This window comes from Populus trichocarpa, chromosome 2, assembly GCF_000002775.5.
Source record: "Populus trichocarpa isolate Nisqually-1 chromosome 2, P.trichocarpa_v4.1, whole genome shotgun sequence".
Taxonomy (NCBI): domain Eukaryota; kingdom Viridiplantae; phylum Streptophyta; class Magnoliopsida; order Malpighiales; family Salicaceae; genus Populus; species Populus trichocarpa.
In genome coordinates this window covers 24,743,665-24,768,833 of record NC_037286.2, presented here as the reverse complement: position 1 = coordinate 24,768,833, position 25,169 = coordinate 24,743,665, and the positions used below count along the sequence as shown (strand labels likewise).

The 25,169-nt window shown below is 29.7% G+C and overlaps 2 protein-coding genes across 2 annotated transcripts; both read right to left on the bottom strand.

Moving 5' to 3' along the window:
• Nucleotides 1–142: 142 nt before the first annotated feature.
• On the bottom strand, nucleotides 143–4,801 carry LOC7474514 (succinate--CoA ligase [ADP-forming] subunit beta, mitochondrial). The gene is made up of 12 exons (XM_002301827.4): nucleotides 4,536–4,801; nucleotides 4,191–4,301; nucleotides 3,797–3,908; nucleotides 3,493–3,557; nucleotides 2,364–2,441; nucleotides 2,141–2,215; nucleotides 1,871–2,023; nucleotides 1,609–1,743; nucleotides 1,202–1,366; nucleotides 898–1,020; nucleotides 543–614; nucleotides 143–430 (listed from the first exon to the last, which is right to left on the bottom strand). Exons 1-12 carry the CDS (start codon nucleotides 4,632–4,634, stop codon nucleotides 353–355), a joined length of 1,266 nt encoding a protein of 421 aa, XP_002301863.1. The 5' UTR covers nucleotides 4,635–4,801; the 3' UTR covers nucleotides 143–352.
• A 7,181-nt stretch (nucleotides 4,802–11,982) lies between these two features.
• LOC7461503 (uncharacterized) lies at nucleotides 11,983–13,036 on the bottom strand. The gene has a single exon (XM_002301826.4). It carries the CDS (start codon nucleotides 12,755–12,757, stop codon nucleotides 12,323–12,325), a length of 435 nt encoding a protein of 144 aa, XP_002301862.2. The 5' UTR covers nucleotides 12,758–13,036; the 3' UTR covers nucleotides 11,983–12,322.
• Between the last annotated feature and the right edge of the window lie 12,133 nt (nucleotides 13,037–25,169).

Genomic DNA, 25,169 nt, shown 5'->3' with positions numbered 1-25,169 from the left:
AGAAGCAAAGTTATATATTTGAAACAATTCATTATTAATGCGTAGAACATCCAAATAGAAAAGAAAACACACGTCGAACATCCATTTAGAAGTGTCATCGAATGATATCGTCCGATGCTGGATTTGCAGAAAACTCGTCCTCTACAAAAAGAAGGCTTGGAGCCAGTCCATTTCATTTCATGGCTTAAAACAATCAAAGAAAAGACCACAATTTCTTAACAAGAGTTCAATAATAGGGGTGAGTCAAAAAAAAAATTGAGGGTTGCTATATTATTTTCAATTTTCAACATGTTAGATTCACCTAAGTTCTAAAAATTGTAAGGAACATAAATTGGTTCCATATCTTGATTCCTCAACTAGCTGATGCTTTTACTGCTTTCTCTGCAGCATCATCCAAATCTTCTGCTGTGATTAGTGCCATTCCACTCTCCTGCATATATTAATGGACAAAATAAATTACCATCACAGTTCAAATTGAACATCCATGACTGAAGACAAATGAATTTACATGATTGAATATCATAATCAAATTTTGCATTTACCTTCAGAATTCTCTTTCCTTGGTCAACATTAGTGCCTTCGAGACGCACAACAACTGGAACTTTTAGAGCGACCTTTTCAAGGAGGATTAAGAAAGTTAATGCCTTCCCAAATCAAACGAAATATCTAACAATATTATTCAGAACTGCTACGAACATCTAGTTTTTTTTAACAACTAAGTTCTTCTTTTTTGCTTTTTTTTTTTTTTTTGTGTGTGTGAAATGACCACTCCTCCAATTTATTTGTCATAAAACTCCGCACAGTAGTAATTGTGCTGATGAGGGCCAAAGAAGCTAGAATGAATACAGTGATGATTGTTTTGATTAAAACCCGAATATAATATGATGCAGATCTCACCTGTTTGGCGGCGTTGACAATTCCGCTTGCTATCACATCGCATTTCATTATTCCTCCAAATATATTCACCAAAATTGCCTTTACTTTGTCATCAGAAGTCAGTATCTTAAATGCTTCAACCACCTGCCTCATAAAATTGCTTTCTTAAGAGAATTGGACTTGTGGATGATCCATTTCCATCAGCCAAAAAAAACAGAATGAGAGCATGCATGTGTTATGACAACAGTGCAGACCCCCTCAGCCAAACTGGGCAGAAAGGCCAGTGGATGATTAAAGAAGTTAAAGCAAAACTAAATCATATTACCTGTTCTTCAGAAGCATTACCACCCACATCAAGAAAATTTGCAGGAGTGCCTCCGTGCAGTTTAATAATATCCATTGTAGCCATTGCTAATCCTGCACCATTCACCATGCAACCAATTTCCCCATCCAAACCAATATAATTTAGATCTGCCTTGGCAGCAGCCACCTATCTTAGTTAAAAAAGTTAAAAAGATACAGCAATTAATAATGCATTTCATCATCCTTAGTTAAAAAAGTTAATGCAAAAGCATATGTGTGCGTCTCAGCACGTGTGACCATGTGTCTCAAAACATGTCAACTCAACCAGAGCATACTTAACATGCAACATAGGACCAAAACCTTTCATGATTCTCCACATAACCAGTGCTTAAGTTGCCCATGTAAGGAAAAAAATATACAAAAACATACCTCTCTTGGATCTTCCTGTGTTGGATCTCTGAGAGCAAATATCTCCTTTTGACGAAAAGCAGCATTATCATCAAAATTCAATTTAGCATCAGCAGCTACCAATTGCTTATCAGAAGTCTCTGCAATGGGATTGATCTGAGCAGAGAGGAAAGGGGTTCACATATGCATATGGACAAAGGAAATGCTAAACTAGCATGCCTGAGCAATGGAAAAGAAATAAACACATCATTAACAGTAATTGAATGCAGGAATTTGTACTCACTTCCAACAATGTGCAATCACTCTCGCAAAAGAGTTTATATAATTTCTTCACTTGCTCAATCGAATCATTTCTATCAGCAACCTTTGGAGCCAGGCCATCAACAACTTTTACAGCATCTTCATCAGTAATTCCTTTAAATACATCAATGGGTACCTATCAGAATGCAGATACAACAATGGATCAGTTAAATAACAATTAGGCAATGAGCAAGAGACAAAGAGACTGCACAGATTGTCCCATGCTAAAACATTAGAAGAAAAAGGATCAAACCTTAATAATCAAGTCAGGAAATTTCTCAGCAAGGTCTTCAATGCTGGTTCCCCCCTTTTTACAAGCTATGATAAGCTGAAAAACAAGATGTGTGCTTTCTTGGATTCAGAACAGTTTTTTGCGAGTAATTATATGAAAGACAAATTTACTGAAACTGACTTCAAAGTAAAATTGATAAACCAAAGAAGAAGCAAAAATAACAATATTGGCAAGTGAAACATACTGGACCAGCAGTTGTCCGATCCAGCATGATAGCAAAGTACATCTCATTGACCAGTGATAACTTTTCACACAAGTAAACCTGCAAAAGGAAAGGAAATTAACTGAACCTCAAACCCATCCCCAAGACAATCATTATCCTTGTGCAAGGAAAATTAAAGGAAATATTGCTGGATGAAAATAACAAAATATGGAGAAACGAACTCCATGATAACCATTTTTTATTTTTATTTTTGCAAACTGAAAATTCAGTATTAGTATTGCAGTCATCAAATATCAGAAACCAAAGAAGAAACATAAGACCATGATGTGGGACGTTTTATCAATAGAGTCCAATGCACATTCTTCTCAAGAACCCACAAGTTTTCCATGTTAAGCAAACATCAACGAGTTAATCAGTAAGAATTTGCTCTGAGACACAAGAAATGGATGGCTAACCAACTAAAACCTTATAGCCAGATTCGTTATTTTCACTGTCATAATACACAATGTGAGTCTAAGAATTATAGCTCATGGTTCACAGTCACTTCATCCATGTCTAAAAACAGACGGAGAGATCCTATACAAGTCAAATCTCATAAGATAGTGAAACATGACTTGTAACAGTTAATTTAACATGAACAAAAGATAGAAATATGTACACTGGTGTAATACATCTAAAACATGACATCCATCAAGCTAGATTTTTGAAAAATGTGTATGGGCAAGATAAATACGAACACTAAATGTGAGATGCTCAAGAAATGGAGCTGAAAGACAATTGTGAAAGTAATACCATGAACATAATTCCTCTGTTAAGTGGAGTTCATCTTATGATGGGATCTTCTTTAAATCTTACAAAACAGGCATCCAAGTATTTCATGCAACTTGATCATTAAATAAGACCGTTGAAAAAAAAAAATCACACCACATCCCCTGGTTTAACTGTAAAAAAACTAAAGTGATTCTTCATTCACAAGCATTGATGAGTCTTTAATTGGCTTCTTTGTAAAATCATAAGATACACAAATCAAGTTTTATAAGCCACTAACAGGCAATTGAAATGCCATGAAAACAGCTACCCATGCACCGATTGATCAAAGACTGTATGCAACAAAAAGTTAATATGTAAAAAGAGACCATCAATGACAAACCTTGCTAACAATTTTGCCTTGAGAACCAGTTTGTTTAGTAACAAGGATCTGGCCAAGCATCTTTCCTGCATGCAATTAAAATATGAGAGATGGGATTACCGAGACCACTGCAGTAAAAACATGAAAGGCCAGTTCCACATTAAAAGAACAAAATAGTCAGTGAATCCATCAAAGGAACCTAGGAGCTATCCCTTTCATTCAACAAAAAGTGAGACAACAAGTGACAAAGAAAAACTGCAGATATCGCAAAAAGAAAAACCCTCAATTAAGTTGTTAAGGAAAGATAGAACCCAATCTTCATTACCAGCAGTTTCTTCAACCTTGTCAGTCTTAACAATGTGAACACCACCCTGAAAACCATTCTTAAACTTTCCTAATCCTCGCCCACCAGCCAAAACCTGGCTCTTAACCACCAACTGCACCAGGGTCAAAGTTAGCCTCCCTTAGTAAATTAAACCAACAAGATATAACAAAGTTAATCTTTTAACTACTAGTACATCATTCAGAACCTTGAAAACATACAATCCATATTAATAGTTCCATTCCATAATTTTACATAATTAAATTTTTTCTTCCATACTGATAGTTCCATTCCATAATTTTACATAGCTAAATTTTTTCTTCTCTTCCCCAACATTTCTTGGGAAAGAAAAATCCACGTCTTTGCAAATATTTGGTACAAGACTAATTCAAATTACCTCGCTTTCGCTAGGAAATACATATTGAAGAGCCTTTTGAACATGATGAAGGGAAGCAACAGCTACACCTTTTGGCACATTGATCCCATATTTCCCCATCAACCCAGCTCCCTGGTCAAAAAAAGAAACACCACAACAGTAATAACAGCCATCAATCACCGCATCAGATCAAGCAAATATAGGGTTCAGGATTGCTGCATATCTCAAACCAATGCAATAAAAAAAACACTAAATTATTCTAAATTAAACTAAAAAAAACGAAAAAGAATTCTCGCAAGACTCGTCCAGAAAATCACAATCTAAAATTAGTAAGGATGAGGAGGAGAGGGAGAGGGAGAGGGAGACCTGATATTCGTGGATGTTGAGGCGGCGGAGTTGTTGGTGTTGCCATTTGCCGGCGACGGAGAGAGAGCGAGAAACGAGCTTGTTTAAGAATCCTCTCATAATGCTTTAGTCGGAGAGAGGAACTACAAAAACCCTAGATATTGGAGGCTTGAAGGGAGAGAGAGGAGGTGGTCTCGCCGGAATCCAAAATAGTAATCGGGTCAGTGCAAAAGGACAGACCGCGCGCCAACCCTAGATTTTTTACTTTGCATTTTATTTCCCTTTGGGCCCTTTTTATTTATTTTTATTTTTATTGATGCTTATGTGTTCTTTTATGTTGATTTATTTTATTTTATTTTGTTTTATTTTCTGTCAATATTTTAAGATAAGAAAATAAAAAAAAATATTTAATTAAAAAATAGATAGCTTGGAGATTAATTTCTATACTTTATGTCCATTTTTTCAAGATTTGTAAGGATCTTTTATCTAAAAAATACAATCAAATATCAATTGAAGAAATGAATAATTTAGAATGAATTTCTATATTTAATGCATGTCTACTGAACAATAATCAAATGTTATAATATAATATAAAAGTAGAGTAATATTTTTAGGAGTAATCAATATTATTATTATTATTATTATTATTATTATTATTATTATTATTATTATTATTATTATTATTATTTTAGTTTGATGATAAAGTATATTCTTAGACCAATATTTAGAATATCAAACTGAGATTATATTCTTTATTTATATATAGAATTTTAAATAGATTCTTTACATGATAATGAGGTTTAGTTTTTTTTTTAATATTGATTCTCACATTTTAATTTTTTTTAATAATTTTATTAGTGCAGCTATTCGTGATTTATAAATAAATTGTTCCGGTAATCTAAATTATTAGAAGTAATAATTAATCCAGCTTAGAAGTTAAAACGAGAATGGTATTTTATTTCTCAAAAGAAAATGACCAAAAAAGAGGAAAATGGTATCAGAATTCTACAAAATGAGAAGAAAATATCTATTTTAATTTTTCCTCCAAACACAACATTCGACCACACTTATCAAACCCAACTCAGCTCTTGATCAGAACGGGTTTTAAAAAAAAAATTAGAATTAATTTAGTTTAACTTAATATGTTAATTTATGATATAATTGATTTAGTAAAAATTCAAATGAACTTTAAAATACCTTCGATTCATTTACTTCTTTTAATAAAAAAGAAGATTTATGATATTATTATAGATTTACCTGAATTAATCTCCGACTTATTATTTTATGCGAGTTATAAACTGAATCGGGTTTAATAACAATATAATTATGAATTAAAATTCAGCAACTTCATGCTAATAATCTGGTTTTTTTATTGCAATACTGTTTCAGCTTAATAAGTTCAACTTTTTATTGGAAAAATTTGCAACTATCTCGTCACACGGCGTTGTTCATGTAAAGGGGAGGACAGTCATAAGAACATATGCAGGCTCTGGGATGGCCAGTGCACAATCCATAACCACCAGCATAACGAGAGCTGCACTCGTCCTTGCAAGCTTGCTTGTCTTTGCAATCCCAGCTACTCACACATCGGGAGAGCTTTCCCACCTGAGATAGCCCACTGTCAACTGCCACAACAAAAACCGGCGACCAAATCATGTTAGAAACCTACCATTTAATTCTCTTGTTTCAAAATAAAAAATAATCAGACAAATATCGATTCATGAACGTGTTTTTGCCGGAGTGATGTAAATAAAAATAAAAAATAAAAAAATATGAAGAAGAGGGATTTAGTCTTACGTGATATCAAGAGGAGAAGGGCAAGAATAAAGAGAGAGGAGGAGGAATAAAGCTTTGCCATCTCTTGTCACAGTGTAGTTAGCACCAAATCTTTCAATTATAAATTCAGCCAAGCTAATTATATAGGCTTAAAATAAAATGGGTACAGATCATCTCATTACAATTAAATCCTAATTTAACGATATTGGGTTGGCTTATAAAACATGTAATGAGCTTTATATTGATAAATTATATATGAGGTCCACTTCTTTTTTAGGTTAAAACTATGTTGGATGAATACTTTAATATATTTTAAAAATTAATTAAATATGAATGAAATAAATAACAAAAAATTCAAATCTAAAATAATTTTGAGGATTATGGTATAATCATGTGGGTTCATGAATTTAGATTCAAGTATGATTAATAAAAAATATTTTTTTATTATTAAATCCTTGTTGATTAGTAATTTATTTTTAGTTCTTAAAATATCTCGAGTGCATGAATCAATATATTAATTATGTGATAATGATAAATATATTCATGAATCTGAACATTGTTTCATTAATTATGATGAATTAATGTATAAGGAATTCATAAACTATAAATATTCATTGTAATTAATAAAATATAAAAATATTAATTAGTAGAAAAGGATTAGGAATTTTTTCGAGATTTTTATCATCAATGCTTTATTAAGCATTCAAACTTATAATTATAATTGAACTACCTTCCTTGTATAAAGATTTCCTTATATCCATGATTTTCATGAATTGAAATACCTTCCTTGTATAATATATATCATATGTCATTTTCTCTCTTCTTTTTTTTCCAAACTGTCAAGTATCATTTAATATTTATGCCTAGTGTCACATAAATGCATTTACAACATTGAACATTACTGGATTTTTCATATACAAGATGAGAAAATCCTTGAGAAAATTGCAGGAAAAAAAAATAATAAAGCCTCTAAAATGTATTAAATTCGGATTAGCCTAGCATATTGTCAACCTGATTCGGATTAAATTTTAATAAAATATTTTATAGATTGATTTGTTGTTACTTAATCCATCTTTTCAGAACTAGAATTGATTTTATTTATTAAAAATTTAAAATAATTTTGTTTTAACTTAAAAAATAAAATTATTCAAATTAACATGACCAACCCGTGAATAACTAACATTGTCAACAAGAAGAAGATACAATGTTTTTTTGTTGGAAAAAACGTTGAGAACACGAAAATACATCAATGATGTTGTCGACTAAGAAATAGATGTAGAGTAAAAATTGGATAGACTCGGTTCGGTTTTCGGAGTGAATTTATATATTTTATGCATGCCACTTTAAAAATCAAAATATTTTCCTTATATAAATGTTTTCTATGATTTGAAGTACCTTCCTTATATAATAAATATATTGTTTAAATATTCTTAACTAAATAAATTAAGTACTCCAATCATTTGCCTTCTCTCTTTTTTCAAATTATCAAGTAACATTTAGTATTCATGCCTAATGTAATATAAATGTGGTCAACAGATTCTCTCCATCCCATCTTAGCATACACAACATTTAGCATTACTAGATTTCTCATAAACAAGATGGGAAAATCCTTGAGAAAATTACAGAAGAAAATAACAACCACTTGGCAAGTGATATATGGTAATATATGATTGGTATCAGTCATAAACAAAGAAAATTCCAAGAATACAACAAGGTTTTATAAGCAAATCACCAATGACAAAATGTCTCAAACTAGAAAAATTTCAACAACCTCTTAGTATTGATCCGGTTTGTTTTTGCGTTTCGAAAGCGTTTTTGAAAAAATTTTAAATTTTTTTATTCTTTTTCTTGCTTCAAATTAATATTTTTTCGGTATTTTCAGATCATTTTAATGCACTAATATCAAAAATAATTTTTAAAAAATAAAAAAATATATATTATTTTGATGCTTTTCTGAATAAAAAATACTTTAAAAAGTAACCACAACCACACTCTCAAACACTCCATCCAAGAATGTTGCTCATAATGAATTTTAAAAAAATAGTTTGGGATTTAACCTAGTGTCACATGTTCGATCTAATAAATCTACATGTAACCTAGTCAAATTATAGGTTGAGCTTTTTTAAAAAATCAAAATAATTTTGATTTATTTTTTAAAAAATAAAATTATATTATTTTAATTGACTCGAATTAACCTAATCAACCTGTAATTCAGGTTATGGACCGAACTAGGTTTCATTACTAATATTTAGAGCATGTTTTTTCCTTAGTTTTGCATCTTATGATCCACGAACAAAAACATGAATGAAAGATGGTATTCATGTTACAACTATTAAAATTTTTATAAAAACTATTAAATATAAAATACACGTAACTTAAAAAAAAAAAAACTATTTTGAGATGGTGAAGTGATGTTCGAATGATGTACTTGGCCAGTATCTTCAGTGACCAGATTTGTCACTAGTCTATTCGGCTCATGCGGCATGAAGGGCAGCACGCCACTCGGGCCTAGCCCAGACAACATGAAGACCACATGGCATGGAGGCCACACTGCTTGAGCGTGGCGGCGCGAAGGTGATTATTTGTTTTTATGCACCTTCAGATTGGATAGTGCCGCCGTGAAGAGTTCATCTGTAACATTGCAATCCATCAGATCTGAATAAATTAGATTCGCCATTTACTAAACAAAGAGACGGAAAGGGCAAGCATTTTTTTTTTTTTTTCTCCGAACACATAGAGGGAATGGGAGAGAGAGATAGTGTAGGTGAATGTAACCTAAAATTTGATTTATTTATCACTTATTAGGATGAGTATTTGCGTGTAGGGCTTTGGTTGCAACAAAGCTTTTAGATTTAAGGATTAAATTGTACATGCCATAAAATTAGAGGACCAAAATCTCCAAAAAGAACTAAAACGTCATAAAAATAAAATATAAAAACTTGAAAAGATTGTTGAGGGATGAAAATGAACTTCTTGCAAGACTAATTTTTTTTTTTAGATTAACGTGGGTGTCCGGGTCAGCTTGCGCGCGTCTCGACTATTCCCATAGGCCTTGAAGTTAATGACCATGTAAGCCTCCAGTAGCCATCATATTAGCAACCACATGGGGAGCAAACCCTTTAGTCTCAAGCTCTTACCACTAGATCACCTCTTAGCAAGACTAATTTTTAATCTTATCCTCTTAGTTCAAATGACCCGCTATCAATTTAAAACTGAATTTGATTTTAAAAAACTCTAAAATAATATTATTTTTATAGTTTTAAAAAAACAAAACAATTTAGTTTTAATTGACTCGAACATTATTTGAATAAATGAAAGGCTGGGCTAAGTCCTATAGAATTTCCATAAAAATATATATAAAAAAAATCCATTTAACAGGCAGGAAAGATAAAAACACACCAATCGAGAAATTACCTCTCTATTTTTTTTCAGTTGCCTACGTAACCAGCGAATCTACTGCTGTAAATTTGAGTTTAACGCGGGTCTGCTTGGCTGATTTCAACAAGTAGAAAATTGATATCAATTCAACCACAAATTTCACATGCGCCGTTGTTATCTATGTTTTCTTCGTTTTTTTTCCTCGCGGCCGCTGATTATTAATACTAGCTACTCGATCCATGCTATGTCATAGGTTAGGTATTGTTTTCTCGCAAAAAAATTATATATCTATATCTATAAACATAAAAAAAAAAAAATTACGAAGGAACGATATCAATCAAAACATAAAATTATAAATTATTTTACAAAAAATGTATCAATAAAAAAAGGAAAATAAAAAAATAATAATCCGAGTATTGTAGCTTAACTTATCAAGCATGTAACTCGAGTCATGAACTGAACCAGGTAGAATAATTTTTTATCTTAAATTTACACCTAATATGTATATTAAAAAAAAAAGAGCAAAAAAACAACGTAGACATGTTGGCCATGGCTCCGCACGAGTGGGTGGGCCTTAACGCCCAAGCTCGCACGCTTGGTCTTGTTTCTATTTTTTTAATATTTTAAAGAGGAAGATGACCTGTCATCCGACCCTGTTTATCATGGAAAAAATATATGCGGATGATATATCATCTACAAGTCTAGATTCTGCCCACCACAATGATGGCTCGAAAATTAGAGCAATGCCTTTTTTGTCCAAAAACCTAATTTTCAAACCATTTTAATTCAAAAACACTTCATTAACACCATTTGAACAGCCACAGATCAAACCATCAACTCAAAATACCCAAAAAAGAGTCAAAAAACATGAAATCAAACCGAGTCAGATTTATTTTCACCGACTTGTATTTGTGTTTTCAAGCAACATTATAAGTCTAAACAACCACCATCGAACTCCTCTCGTCTCATGTAACTCGTGAACATAAAAAAAAATCATTTTGGTGGCAAAAATGGCTTGAATGATGACTTTTTTTCTCATCGCTGGAATCTAGCGTCTCTTCTCTTTCTCCTATTTCCAACCTTGAAAAACAATACAAATAAATTTTTATACCAAAACTGATTTTGTTAGGATTTTAAGGGACCTAAATTATATAATTTGTGTTATTTTTAAAGTTTGAAAACTTAAGTATTTTTCATATGATCTCTGGCACGCTGTCCTCTATGTTTGGTGCATTTTTAATTTTGATATATATTATTCTAATTTTACCATTATCTAAAAAATCTAAATTAATTGGCTTTCAATAAAGATGAAGTCGCTCAAAATAAAATTTTAAAAATCAAAATGAGTTATCAAAAAATACAGTATGTTTTGTGTATGTCGGCTTCATAATATTCGGCCCATATATTTTAATTTTTTTATTTAATATTTATAAAACTAACCTGATATGACAAGTTGACGTAGTGATCCTTTGATTCAGAATTTAGCTGAGATGGGATTTGCAGATCAATCAGCTATTTGGGCGAGACAAGGATAAATCAATCTAAATTTTTTAATGTATGTTAAAAAAAATGTCGCTTTTGTTTTATTTAATTCTAAAAAATCCATTGTTTTAAAGTAAATTTAAATTGACCATCCAACTCGTGGGTTAATCAACCCAACCCATAATTACTATAGCAATTAGTGGTTAGACAAATAAGAAATCACAATACCAATTTCGTTTTATTTTTTTTTAACAACCAACTAGATTCTTAATTAATTTAGTATAGTTTGTTTTTATGTTTTAAAAATATTTTAAAAAAAAATTAATTTTTTTAATTTAAATTAATATTTTTTTAGTATTTTCAAATTATTTTAATGTGTTAATGTTAAAAATAATTTTTTTAAAAAAAATATTATTTTAATATATTTATAAGTAAAAAATACTTTAAAAAACAGCAACAAACGCTTCTTAACATCATAATAAACAGCTTTTTAAATTGTTTCTCATAATTTTCCCATGAAAAAATTGAAGGGGCAATAAAATTCAAAGTCGAAATTAATACAAGTCCCAGCAATGAATTAGTGGTGTCTTTTCACGTTTCACAGATAAGGTGTGACTAAGTTATCAACTATCCATATATATTATTATTAGCTGTAAGGAGTAATTTGTAAACAATTAAACGATGAAAAAAGATGGAGGTCACCTTGATGTTACATGTCGATTGAATTTGTTCATCAAAAATGGAGAATTCCACCCTTTTAATTTGTTAATATTCAATTTTATCACGGGTGTTATTGCAAAAATAACTTCCTACCGGGGATGAAATTGGAAGATCAAGAAAAAAAAACAAGTCCTCTTTCATTCATGTTTTTTTATACACTAGCATGGTCGAGATCTACAATTTCTAAGCTTCTAAAGCTAACATGGATGCTTACACATATATGAACAACAGTACAAGATGCTACCCGGTTCTATCTAATCAGCAGAGATTAAATTAAATTAAAAGTAAATCTCTTTTCTCTCTATTCGCCACCGCACCCGGCGCCGCATCCGCCGCGGCGCCACCACTTGAGAATCTCAATTTTCCTCCCGGATTTAAAATGATCTCTTTTTCCCTGAGTGTCAAGGAAGAGCAAAACGGGAACACGTGGTGAACCGCCTTTCCTCACACGCTTACATCTGGAGGAACCGTGCGAGCTGGGTAGGGTTGATAATATCTGGTATGTTGGGCCCACCTATCTTCAACAAACGTGATACCTCCACGTACCTCTCATAATTATCTTTATTCGGCTCGGACTCGGCTTTACGGGCCGGCTTGACGACCCCGACTGAGTCCACACCCGAGACTGGCACGGACTCTGCTCGAGCCGGTTCCCAAGGTTGACCGAAGAGGGTACCCTTGGTGAGGTACTCGTGAGCTAAATAGCCGGCCAGGAGCTGGTTAGAGGAGGCCGAGTCCAAGCCTTTTTCGGAGCTGGCTCGGGGCGAAGCCGGCTTGGTTAATTTTGTGGGTGTTGACGGTTTGAGAGTATCAGGGCCCTCTCTCTCTTTGCGCTTGCTTGGCGTCAAAACGCGACGTGGTGGAAGACGCATCGTTTTTGTATTCATGTCTGTCGTTTCGATGCATGCCACGTCAGCGACTCCCCGAAAGTAACTCCCCTTATTTGCGGTAAAAATAAAAAAACCGTAGACAGTAAAAATGATGTTGGGACCCACCAGGGTAAAAAAAGTTAAAAGGTGGCGTAAAAGAGGAGAGGGGAACAGGGAGGGCAGTTGCCAGAATCTCTGGCTTCTCTACGAGGCCAGCAATTTATGGCTTCGTATAGGGAGAGAAAGCAGAGAGTTGAGAAGAGAGAGAGAGAGAATAGAATTGAAGAGAAGAGAGTAGAGAATGAATAGGAGGTGGGGTTAGTCTATATTTATAGAGGATGTATTAGATTATTAGCCCTGGTTTTAAACAAATATTACTTGAATGCCATCGGGATTCAAATTACATTATTATCCTCATTTTATAGCCCTTGATTTAGTTATATTTCCATTTTAAGGTCGGAAATGCCAGCTTGTTGAGGTTTACCAAAAAGGACAGGAAATTCTCTCTTTTGCCAAACCCAATTCATACGACAATGAGAGTGATTAGTTGTTAAATTAGACACTAAACATGATTATAACTTTTCTTCGCAACTCTTACCAGTAAAATACTTCCTCGTCAATGTTTAGGCTCCATTTTGTGTGGTCTCTATTTTCACTTGTGGATTTTTAGAGAATGGTAGGATGTGGATTAAAAAATCTAATCCAATCATTAAAAATTAATTTGGTTTCTTTCATTCCGATCTAATTTGATTTCGATTCGGTTTTTTTAAAAAAAGTTTTCTACTTGGATTTCTTGATTTGATATATTGGTTTGGTTTTTTCAACAAGTTTTATATTGAATTTTTTTATTGATTCAATTAGTTGGTAATTTTAGTCAACCCTATTTTTAAGAGTTGTTTTGAATGTATTGTAACTACTTTTTTACAGCATGTGTTCTTTGAATACATTTATGTTAGATTCTCGTTCTTAATTTTTTAACATCTTTAAAAATGATGTTTGAATTTCACCAAACGTATTTTCAATTGGTTTTTAAAGGAAAGGGGCTTTTGGTATGTTTGGAGCTGTTAGTTTGGCAGTAAATAATAATAATAATTGTTATGATACTTTTCTGTTGAATTATACTTTTTTTTTTTGTTTTTATCCAGTATTTCGGGGTTAGTTTTATTCGGGGTTCGTAGCTGTTCCTTCTAATAAATATGTTTTTTAAAAATCGAACTTGTGCTTTTATCTTTACAGAAATATAATAATATTTTAACCGTTAAACCAACACTTTATTGATTTATGTTGAATTATAAAAGCCTAAAACTTTAGTATGTAGTTTCTTGAGATTTTACGAAGCTTTTATTTTGTCATGATATTTCGCCCGAATTTTTTTTAAGAAAAAGCCAAAAATAACTTTCTAGAAGAATAGAAAAGGTAACTCTGGCAACAATTCCATATAGAATTTGTGTTTCAACATTTATTTCCTTGTTTGAGAATGAAAGTTTTTGGTTTTTTCTTTTTTCTTTTTAAGAGGGATTTATTTGAAGCTCAACGTCCTAGCTATCTTCTAACATTCACAAATAAATAAAGAAGGTAATTTATTTCTATTGGAACGAAACCCCCCCCCCCCCCCCCACCCTCTCTAGTATTAAAACTAGCAATTTTAATCCTAGTTGTTCACATAAGTCATACATTTAGATTGATTTGCTTACCTAATAATTTAAAAATCTAACTCAAGTTGGATTTGATGTTTAACTATTCAGAAAGTTGACACGGCTAAATTTAGATGAGTTCTGGTTAAAATCCAAACAAGACCTAACTATTTTTTTTTTTTAAAGGTTGTTTCAATTTTTTTAAAAATAAAAATAATAGTCTTGGATTAACTAGTTAATTAAGGAGCTAATCCATCTAACCCACATTATAACAAAAACTAAAGAAACTCAGTGTCTCTTTCACTGTTTGCCTAGACACATATTACTGTGGATTTGAGCAGTGTAACGACAGAATTGTTCTTGCCAAATAAACCTTCTAAGCATGCATCTGGGGGTATGATTGTCTTTTACATGGGATACATTTAGCATTGAAAAAATGATTGGGGACAAAATGGTCCGTTCAAGTTTTTTGGGTTACAATATAGATACTGATTTGCCTTTTATGACACAAAATTCTAACCTTTGGGTTTGGGGCTTCTTTTATCTTTTTAGAAGAAAAACAAAGTTAAAATACAACCATACCCATGAGGGAGGGAGAATACGCATGTGTTAAGGGGCTTCTCCGTCTTTTCTTTTAATTGAAATAATTTAAATACAAAATTACCCTTAGGTTTCAATAAAAACAAGGTTGCATGTAGGGGTGTTTTCGTCGTTTTCATATGGTTTTATTGTAAATATCATGTGAGATCAAGGGTAATTGAATATTTGTATGTATATAAATTATTATTTATATTTAGAAATGGCTAACGTGTGTTGAGCACACGCCAGTGGATGGGTGGGTGCCCTTTCGGTGTCGTGTGCGGTCCCAAAACAAAACCAAGTGTCGCCTTACGAGGCGGCGTTCGATGCATCTCGATGTTGAAAGGTAAAATAGTCTTTGTATTAGAACAATTTTCATGTTTTTAAATTGATTGGAGACCATTCAGGTATTTTGTGTTTTAACTATACAATAAATTTATATCACTACCCTTAAAAGAAACGAGCTTTTTAGCATTTATCGAGGGTTACTTTTGTATTTTCATAGAAGAAATGCATAGTAAAATAACATTTCTACCATTGGAATAAAAAAAAACTAACTAATGATGGGAGTTCTTCCTGTGATTTTAATTTTTGCTGCACGATAAAAAAAAACTTGACGCCCTTGATGTCATATAATCTAACCCCTGGATTAAAGGGTATTTGTGCTATTATGTTGCTATTTTTTTTTTTAACTAATGAATCAGGGTGGGGTCATTTAACTATTTTAATAAATAAAAAGTAAGTTTAAGGAAAATTGTTGATACGTGTTGCACAAACGTCAACCGCTCTGCTGTCTTAGGACGACGCGCGAGGCTGATTTAGGAGGTCAAAATTGTCATTATGGGGTTGCTTCTAATGCGTCTCGGCGTGTTCCCCATGAAAAAGCAGCGCATGCATAGATAAGTTTGCTAGTGGCCATTCCTTTTTTATTTTCTTTAATTTCCTCTCTCTTCCTTCGTTTTTACGCTTACCCTGCAATTTTTCAGATCAGTCATTAAAACTTCACTTTCTTTTTATTTAGTCCATGTTCTTTTTGTTATTGTTTATTTTATTTTAAATAATGTATTAAATTGGAATTTTATTTCAATTTCATCCCCATTCAAATTTTTACTTTTATCATATTTGATCCATATTCTTTTAATCACTATTTATAGAATTTGAGATAATTTTTTGATTTGATTTTTTTGTTCAGATTTCACCCTCCATTATTTTTTTCCATATTAAATTTAACTATCATTCTTTTGATTGTTGTTTTTTTTTTTTTTTGCTTGGCAAAGCCTTTTAAATTGTTTTTTACTTGATTTCATTATTAACTTTCAATTTGCTTAGATTTTAGCTTCTTGGTTTAACCCATATATAGGATTTCACGAGTTGAAAATTTTAAAAATTAACCTAGCTTTAAGGGGTTTGCTCGGGGTTTATTTGTTTTATTTAATATTTTTTAAAGCTAGTGTTTTTTTGTTTTATCCTTGAGTATTTATTTAATTGGAAAGCGAACTCTATTTTTCTCCAATTTTCTATGTTCCATGTTTTACCTTTTGTTTTTTATTTGATTGGGTTCTCTAGGTCTTTTTATCTATTTTTTTTTTCAAGTTTATATTTTTATTCTTGAGTTATATAGAACTGGGTGGTTGAATATAAATAAATGATTATTTTTTTTTCACGGTGTTACTCCAGCGACCCATGCGACTTCATTGCATGCGGTGTAAATCAAATTATTATTTTTACTTAACTTTATTGGGGCCAGGAAAGTTAATGACTTGAATATTGAATTTTTTTTTAAAAAAAATATTATAATTGTCTAAACATTAATGTTGTAGATTAAAAAGATTTAATAGAAATGTAGTGTAGTACGGTCACAGGTCTAGTACATCCTTAATGGCTTGTTAGGTGGCCAGCACCATTTAATTTCATGCACATGTTGTTCTTAAAGAAAATGGTAACCACATGTAACCATGCAAACCATTCGATCCATTTCATTCCCTCTAGTGAGCAATGACGCACAATTTTGACATTTTTAGCACATTCTGAAAGCCTGCTTCGAATATTTTGGAATGCTTTTAGTTGACAGAAAGCTTGTTCCAAGTAGGCTTTTATTATTATTATTATAAAGATTTTTTTATTAATACAAGAAAAGAAAATATTCTTCAAGGAATATTAACTTTAAATTCATTTATGAGCATCTAAAAATATAAAAACAATTACAAAGAAGTTAAATACAGTGTTAATTAGATTTATATATTTCAATCTTGATAGTCAATGATAGTTTTGATATCTTGAAATCTTTTAATTATTAATTTTTTCGATTAAAAGATCTAGATATTAATCACCAACACTAAAATCTATCTAGGATTGATTCTCTTGGTATGTGATAGTGTTTTATCCCGAATCAAGTTTTAAAACCATGATAAATAGAGTTAGAGTAATATAATTAAAAATAAAGTTAAATCTTTTGACAAAGTATGTGAGGTATAAATAATGTTGTTTTAAAACTTAAATTGGATTTAAGTTGATCTATAATTTAGGTTTTTAAAATTAACTATCAACTTATTAACTATTTATTTTTTATTAAAATAATATTATTTTAATTTTTTTAAAAAAAATCTAGGATTGATTCTCTTGTTTTGTGACCAGTATTTTATCCCAGATCAGATTTTAAAACTATAATAGATGGAATTGGAGTAATATAATTAAAAATAAAAACAAGTATATTTGCAATAAAATTAGAAAAAAAAAACATTTGCAAGGTCAGAGCTTTGATAAATCACATTAAACAAGTCCAATACGTTTAAAACTTTATAGACCACGTCAATTATTTTTCTATCACGACAAGGAACTCAAAATCCATTCTTTAAATATAATTTAAAAATATATCTAAAATAGATGAAAAGCTAATTCGGAACGAGTATGAATTACATCAAAGTTATTAAGATCTTCTTTGATAATATATTTTAAAAGTATTTTTAAAAAAATTATTTTGATGTTTTCTAATTATTTTAATGTGGTGATATCAAAAATAATTTTTAAAAAATAAAAAAATATTATTTTAATATATTTTAAAATAAAAAATATTTCAAAATATAACTACAATCACACATTAAAAAACAAACTATTTGTGGAAAAAAGTAGTTGATCCTTTATCTACTTTGATTTTATTATGTCAACCCCTCCACCTTCACTGCATCGTACAAGTCTTAAACACACGGCAGATGAAGATGGTAAAGATAAAATGGAATATATCCCTCATTTTTATTATTTTAAAATTATATAAATTTATTTTAAACTTATTTTTTAAAATTAAATTTTATTTTTATCGTTGCAACCAAATCAAGATGGTTGAAACCACGTTTCTTTAAATTTTAAAATTTGTTTTTGCTAAAAAATATATTTTTTAATATTTTCATATCGCTTTGATATGCTCATCTCAAAAATCATTTTAATATATTTTTAAATAAAAAAACATTTTAAATCCCAATCGCTACTACAATCTCAAACATGCTTATATACTATTGAAATTACTATTGCTATAAAGAGAAAACAGCTAGAAAAAAAAACTAAATTATTAAAATTCATTACTTAATGTGATTCATTAAATTAAATTAAATTAAATTATTTTACATTCTATCAAATTAGTGATGATGTTATGTTCCAACAACACCCTTACTAGGCATTTCTTACCATTTTGTAGCCATGATCGAGTGGTTTCCTTGGATTTTCTTTATTATTATTATTATTATTAATGTAATTAAATGCAAGAGTCAATGAGGTAATTAAGGAGAAAACAAAGGCAGAGGAACGGCACCTGGTAAAGTTGATTCAATGTGATGTGTTTTCTATCCTATGTCAGATAGCTTCTTGAGAGAATTTAGCAAGTGTTTGATAATACGGCATTACTTATTTTTGAAAAATACAATTTATTAAAAATATATTAAAATAATTTTTCATATTTTTCTTTATATCAAAACATTAAAATTATAAAAAAAAACTCTAAAAAACAGGTTAAGCCACATTAAAAAAAAACATTAATCTTTGATAAGAAAAGTGTTTACCTGTCACTATGAAACTTGTTTAAAGAAGTGCCTTATGCTAGATATAGCTTCCTAATAGAATAGGCATAATATGTTTTTGAGAAAATATTTTTTAATTAAAATATATTAAAATAATATTTTTCAGATTTTCCTTTACATCTGCGTATTAAAATAAAAAATAAAAAATAGTTTGAAATGTAATTTAAAAAATAAGTTAAACCGTGTTAAAAAAAAAGCATTAGTCTTAAGAAAGAAAGGTCGCTATCAAATTATGTATTTGAAAATATGATAACGGTTGTTTTTCAAAATGTTTTTTTATTCCATGACACATAAAAATAATAATTTTTTATTTTTTAAAAATTATTTTTGACATCAGTATATCAAAATAATTTAAAAATATCAAAAAATATTAATTTAAAGTAAAAAAAAAAAATTAATTTTTCAAAAAATCCTTCCAAAATGCAATGTGGATCACTACCTAAATGACTGGAGTTCGTACTATATAATTCCAGCGGTTCCTCTTCTTATAATTAACTGGTGTATGTCCGGTTTTACTGTAATATTGACAACGAGATTTGCCTCCGTGGCCCCCCCATCTGTCATGGTTGAAACTAGCTGGGAGAATTCAAGAAAAAATAATACCCAAACTAGGCGTGCAGTTAGGACTGAAAGACAGGAGGGGTAAACGGAAAGTTTCCAAGAAACACGAAGGGCAAACATTTAATGGATTTAAACTAATCAAATTAAACTGGAATTTTAAAATCTTAAATGGGTATTACCTTTTTATTAAATCATGTTTGTTTTTATATTTTAAAAAAATTATTTTATATTTTATTTCAAATTAATATTATTTTATATTTTTAAATTATTTTAATGTATTTTTAAATAAAAAATATTTTAAAAAACAACGGTTACCACACTTTGAATGAAGGAAAAAAAATAAAAACATGACTGGTAAAAAAAATTGTCTCCGAGAGATTTTGAAATGGATTTTTAATTTTTTAAATAAAAAATATTCTCTGTGTCTTGAAAGTTGAAAGTCTCTGTTCTGTCCTGCAACCAAGCAGTGGTATTTTTGTCAACTATCAATTGTAGTTTGAGTGCCAGTCGAGTTACTCCTCTTAAAAATCAATTGTAGTTTGAGTTACTTCTCTTACAAGTTAAGTCAAGCTTTAATATTTTCAATTTCAGTTCATGTTTTGTAATAAATTGTATCTTTGTTCTTTTCCTTCTTTTCATGAAAATGACAAATTTTAAAAAAATTATAAATTATATTTCTTTTAATAACCAAGATTTTGAAAAACAAATTCTCTGGGATCTTCAAAATTATAGATAAAACAAAATATAAATTCAACTAAATCTTAAAACACTTCCAAACATGTCCTAAAAGATATGAGACTATTTTATATCGTGGTAAAGATGTTTTTTGTTTTTTTTTTAAATTAACATCAACACATCAAAACTATTTAAAAATATTAAAATAAAATAAAAATAAAATAAATCAAATTTTAATAGAAAGCAATTTAAACCTCAATACTAAGTAGGCTGGGGTGTTTGAGAGTATGATAGCGATTGCCTTTTAAAATATTTTTAACTTAAAAATACATTACAATAATTTTTTTTTTATATTAGCTCATCAAAATAATCTGGAAATATAAAAAAATATTAATTTAAAACAAAAAATAAAAAAAATAATTTTTTTCAAAAACACTTTAAAAAAAAAAAAACAATAATCTAATAGAATTAATTTATTCTAATGTATATATACTTCTTTATTTTATGTACAGTTCCGGAAAGGTCTCAATCAAATTAAAACTCCAAGTCATAACCATGACATCATCTATTTTATGCTTAGCCTTTCGCAGTCCTCACTAGGCTCTTAACTTGTTGGACCCATCAAGAGTTTTTTTTTTTTTTCGCATAATTTAAATGATATAGATTTGGCTTTTATAAGTAGGTAATGTTTATTTTTCAGAAAATGATTTTGAAAAATTATTTTTTAAACTTTTCTGTATTTGTTTGCTATTAGAAAAGTTAGTCAATGAAAAACACTTTCCGGTCAAAGGAAAATTTAGCCTGGTTTTCAGGAAAGTGTTTTCCTGAAAATTTTGGGCTGAAAACACTTTCCGGAGTTGTGAAAAATTTAGAAATGTCATATTATTTACTGATTATATCAAATTTGGTCCTCAAACTTTTGATTGCTATATGTATTTTGTTTTAAATATTTATTTTTCAATTTCATCTCTTAAAATTTAATTTTTATATTAACTTTGGTCCTCATTTTTATAATTGTTATTTGCTTTTCCCTTATCATTTTTTTATTGAAATTTTTTATCTATCAAATTTGATCCAAATTCTTTTGATTGTTACTTATTTTATTTGAAATAATTTATGAAATGTTAATTATTATTATTTTAATTTCTTCATCTTTTATTTTTTTTATTTTTTAGATTTGATCTCTATTATTTTGATTATTATTTATTTTATTTGAGATAATTTAAGAAATTATATTTTTTTTCAATTTCATTCTCAATCAACTTTTTAATTTGTAAGTTTTGTTCCTCATTATTTTAATAAACTTGAAAAAAATAAAACATTAATAAGTTATTTTCCAGCTCATTTTCCATGACATGACCAAACACTGGAAAATATTTTCCAACTTATTTTTCATTATACTACCAAACATCATAAAATACTTTATTTTCCTGGAATTCACTTTCCAAAAGGAAACTACTTTCCAGTAAACAAACGGGGCCGTAGTGTGTTTGACACTGTGTTTTCAAATATATTTTTTTGTTGAGAAATGTATTAATGTTTTTATTTTCAAATATATTTTTTTATTTTTGCTAGAAAATGAATTAATAGAATTAAAAAAAATAACAATGTAGTTTATTAAATCTCAATAGATATGATGTAACACAATATTATATCGTATGTTATGATTAATCAAATAGTTTTTATTGTTTTGATTTTTTTAATCTTTTCAAAATAAGACACTATCTTTCTTTATTTATATCAAGAAATTAACCAAAAACAACCTCAGAACTTTTTAAAAAACAGCTGTTATTCTCCACATTGAAACTCTCTAACAAGATTAGGTGTGAATTAAATGTGTTCATGTTGAATTAGTCTATTCAGCCAACCAGAATAATTAAGTGCTAAATAGTTCCGAGTAATTAAGGCTACATTGATTAATTAACCACTCACTCACCTGTCATTTGTTAGGGTGCGTTTGTTTAGTCTTAGCTACTGTGTTTGCTGTGTAAAAAATACAATTAGATGTTTGGTAATATATTAAATTGTGTTTTATACTGTAAGACCTATAAAAAAATTGAGTTTAAAACACAATTCTATGAAGCGGTTTTTATATATTTTTTTAACTGAGTTTCGTAAAACTTTGCGTTTCAAAAGCATTTTTTTTAAATCTGAATTTTTTTTTATATTTTTTACTTCAAATTAAATTTTTTCTGTATTTTTAGCTTATTTTGACGCGCTGATATCAAAAATAATTTTTAAAAAATAAAAAAATTATTTTGATCCATTTCCAAGTATAAAATACTTTTGAAAAATAACAACAACCAAACATTTTATGTATATTTTTTGCATCACATAAACCTCAATCACAATTCTTACCAAATACATATCTAAATCTAACTAATTATATTTTTTTTTAAAACTTATTTTTTTAAATCACAACTATAAAAACTACATTAAAAACAAACATATTTGTTAAAATACTCTGTACAGAGTATATAACCTTTAATAACACTCATTGCTTTCTTCTCTGTGCATTAACGGCCCATTCTTATTAATTTATACTTGATTTTGCTGACGGCCAGGGCCACCAGGCACATTGCCTGCCTGCCTGCCTGGCGCCAAGACCAAATCACCAACCGTCCCTTTTTATCTCTACCAACCATCGGTTTCATCATGTGTTTGGTTTGTGTCGCAAAACACCGTGTACATTGCCTGCCACGGGCCAAAACCAAACCACTATATTTATTTAGGTAGTGATTGACAACATAGTATTTTTGAAAATTTTGAATATTTTTTTATTTAACTTTTTAGATTGTTTTGAAGTGATAATCTCAAAAATAATTTTTTTAAAATAAAAAAAATATTATTTTAATATATTTCTGAGTGAAAAACACTTTGAACCACAACCATTGCCACACTATTAGTACCGTGATAATGAGTGCTTTTCAATTAAAAATATATTAAAAAATATTTTTTAGATTTTTCTAATTTATGATATTAACACATCAAAATAATAAAAAATATCTGAAAATGTATTAATTTGATTTTGTTGAAGCGAAAAATATTAAAAAAAAAACATGTTTTAACGCAAAAACAAACACTCAAGTTTTCACCAACCACGGGTTTCACCACAACCACGTATTTGGTTATTTTCCAATACTCCGGATATGAGAGATAAAAATGTGTTTGGTGCATAGTTTTAGACCTGGTCCAGTCTAAGGTCCGGGTCGTCAGGGTCAATTTTTTTTTAAAATAAAATCAAAGCGATATCGTTTTAGTAAAAAAAAAAAATTCAACGGGTTGTAACCGGGTCTTGCTGGGTTACACCCGATTTTTCCTTTTCCTATTTTTTTCAACTCGACCCGGTTTCAGCCCCGAGTCGACTCACCGGGCCGGGTTTCAAAACTATAGTTTAGTGGGAGAGAAATAGATAAATATATAAAATAAATAAATTTATATTATTTTAAAATAAGAGATTTTTTTTATATTTTTTAATTCAAATTGATCTAGAATTCAGGTTGATTGGATTTCAAACTAACCCACTAGGTTGTCTAGGTTTCGCCGCCGTGGTTCCAACTCTAGTTAGGTTAACCAGACTCCTTTAAAACTAATTTAAATATACTGTTCAATCCCTAATCTACTCGGAAAACGTTGTACATGGTTTAAGCCTTAAGGGGCTACCACATGGATTTTTTTATATTTCCATTTATCTTTACATAGTTAAAGTGTTTTCTCGTATATCATTTTAATAATGTTTCATTTTTATATTTATATTTATATTTCCTTTCATATTCTCTTTCTTCAATTTCCAACAAATAATAAAAAAATATGAGTTATTTGCCGACCTTCCAAAGAATTTATCATCACAGGAAAAATAATTAATCTTAGACCACCAAAAACAAAACCAATTTTGAAAATATAAAAATGTTTTATCAACTTTCAAGGGTTATCATATCTTGCAAAACCTAAAATAGAAAATACTTAAGAAAAATAAAAAAACTGGAATATTCCAAAAAAAAATCGAACTAACCCATGAAATATATATATAAAAAATTGAAAACTAATGAAATCATAAAAACACCCGGCCCGGTCCAAGGCCATGATCACCCGGGTCATTTTTTTTAAAAAAACCTAAAACAACGTCGTTTTAGTAAAAAAACAAAAGTCAACGGGTTGCAACCGAGTTTTTGACCGGGTCTTGCCGAGTCATACCAAGTTTTTTCTTTCCTTGTTTTTTTTCCAACCCGACCCGGGTTAGCAAGGTTCCTGGTCGACCCGCTAAACTGTACCTGGTTTCAAAACTATAAATGAAATATTTGAAAAACCAGCATCTTGCGACTTATTTCATTGGCTAGGTCATATTTCTACTTATAGGTTTTGCAAAATAGGTTTTCACTTTTTTTATATATATTTTTCAAAGTTAGTTATATAAAATCTTCTACAGGGGTTTTAATGTTTTTATTTATGACATTATGTCAAGGTATGTTTTAAAAAATTAAAATAATATTATTTTATTTGTTTTAGAAGCATACCATCTAGTCACTCAGGTTTTACTGAATTATTTCTTTAAATTTATATTTTTTTTTTATAAAAATTCAGCTGAGCTAGGTATTAAAATAACACGTCCTTGAGTCCCTGTTTATTTTTATGTTTCAAAAGTATTTTTAAAAAAATTTGATTTTTTTTTGTTTCAAATTAATAGTTTTTTGGTGTTTTCAAATCATTTTGATGTGCTGATGTCAAAAATAAATTTTTTTTTAAAAAATATTACTTTGATGCATTTTCGAGTGAAAATCAACCGCAATAACATTACCAATCCTGGTATAGTCAGCTAGTTAGAATGCGTCTGGGAACGCGGTGCAAACCGCGTTCCCAAAAAATTCAATTTTTTTTCTTCTAAAATTTAACATGATTTATATATTTTCGATTGTT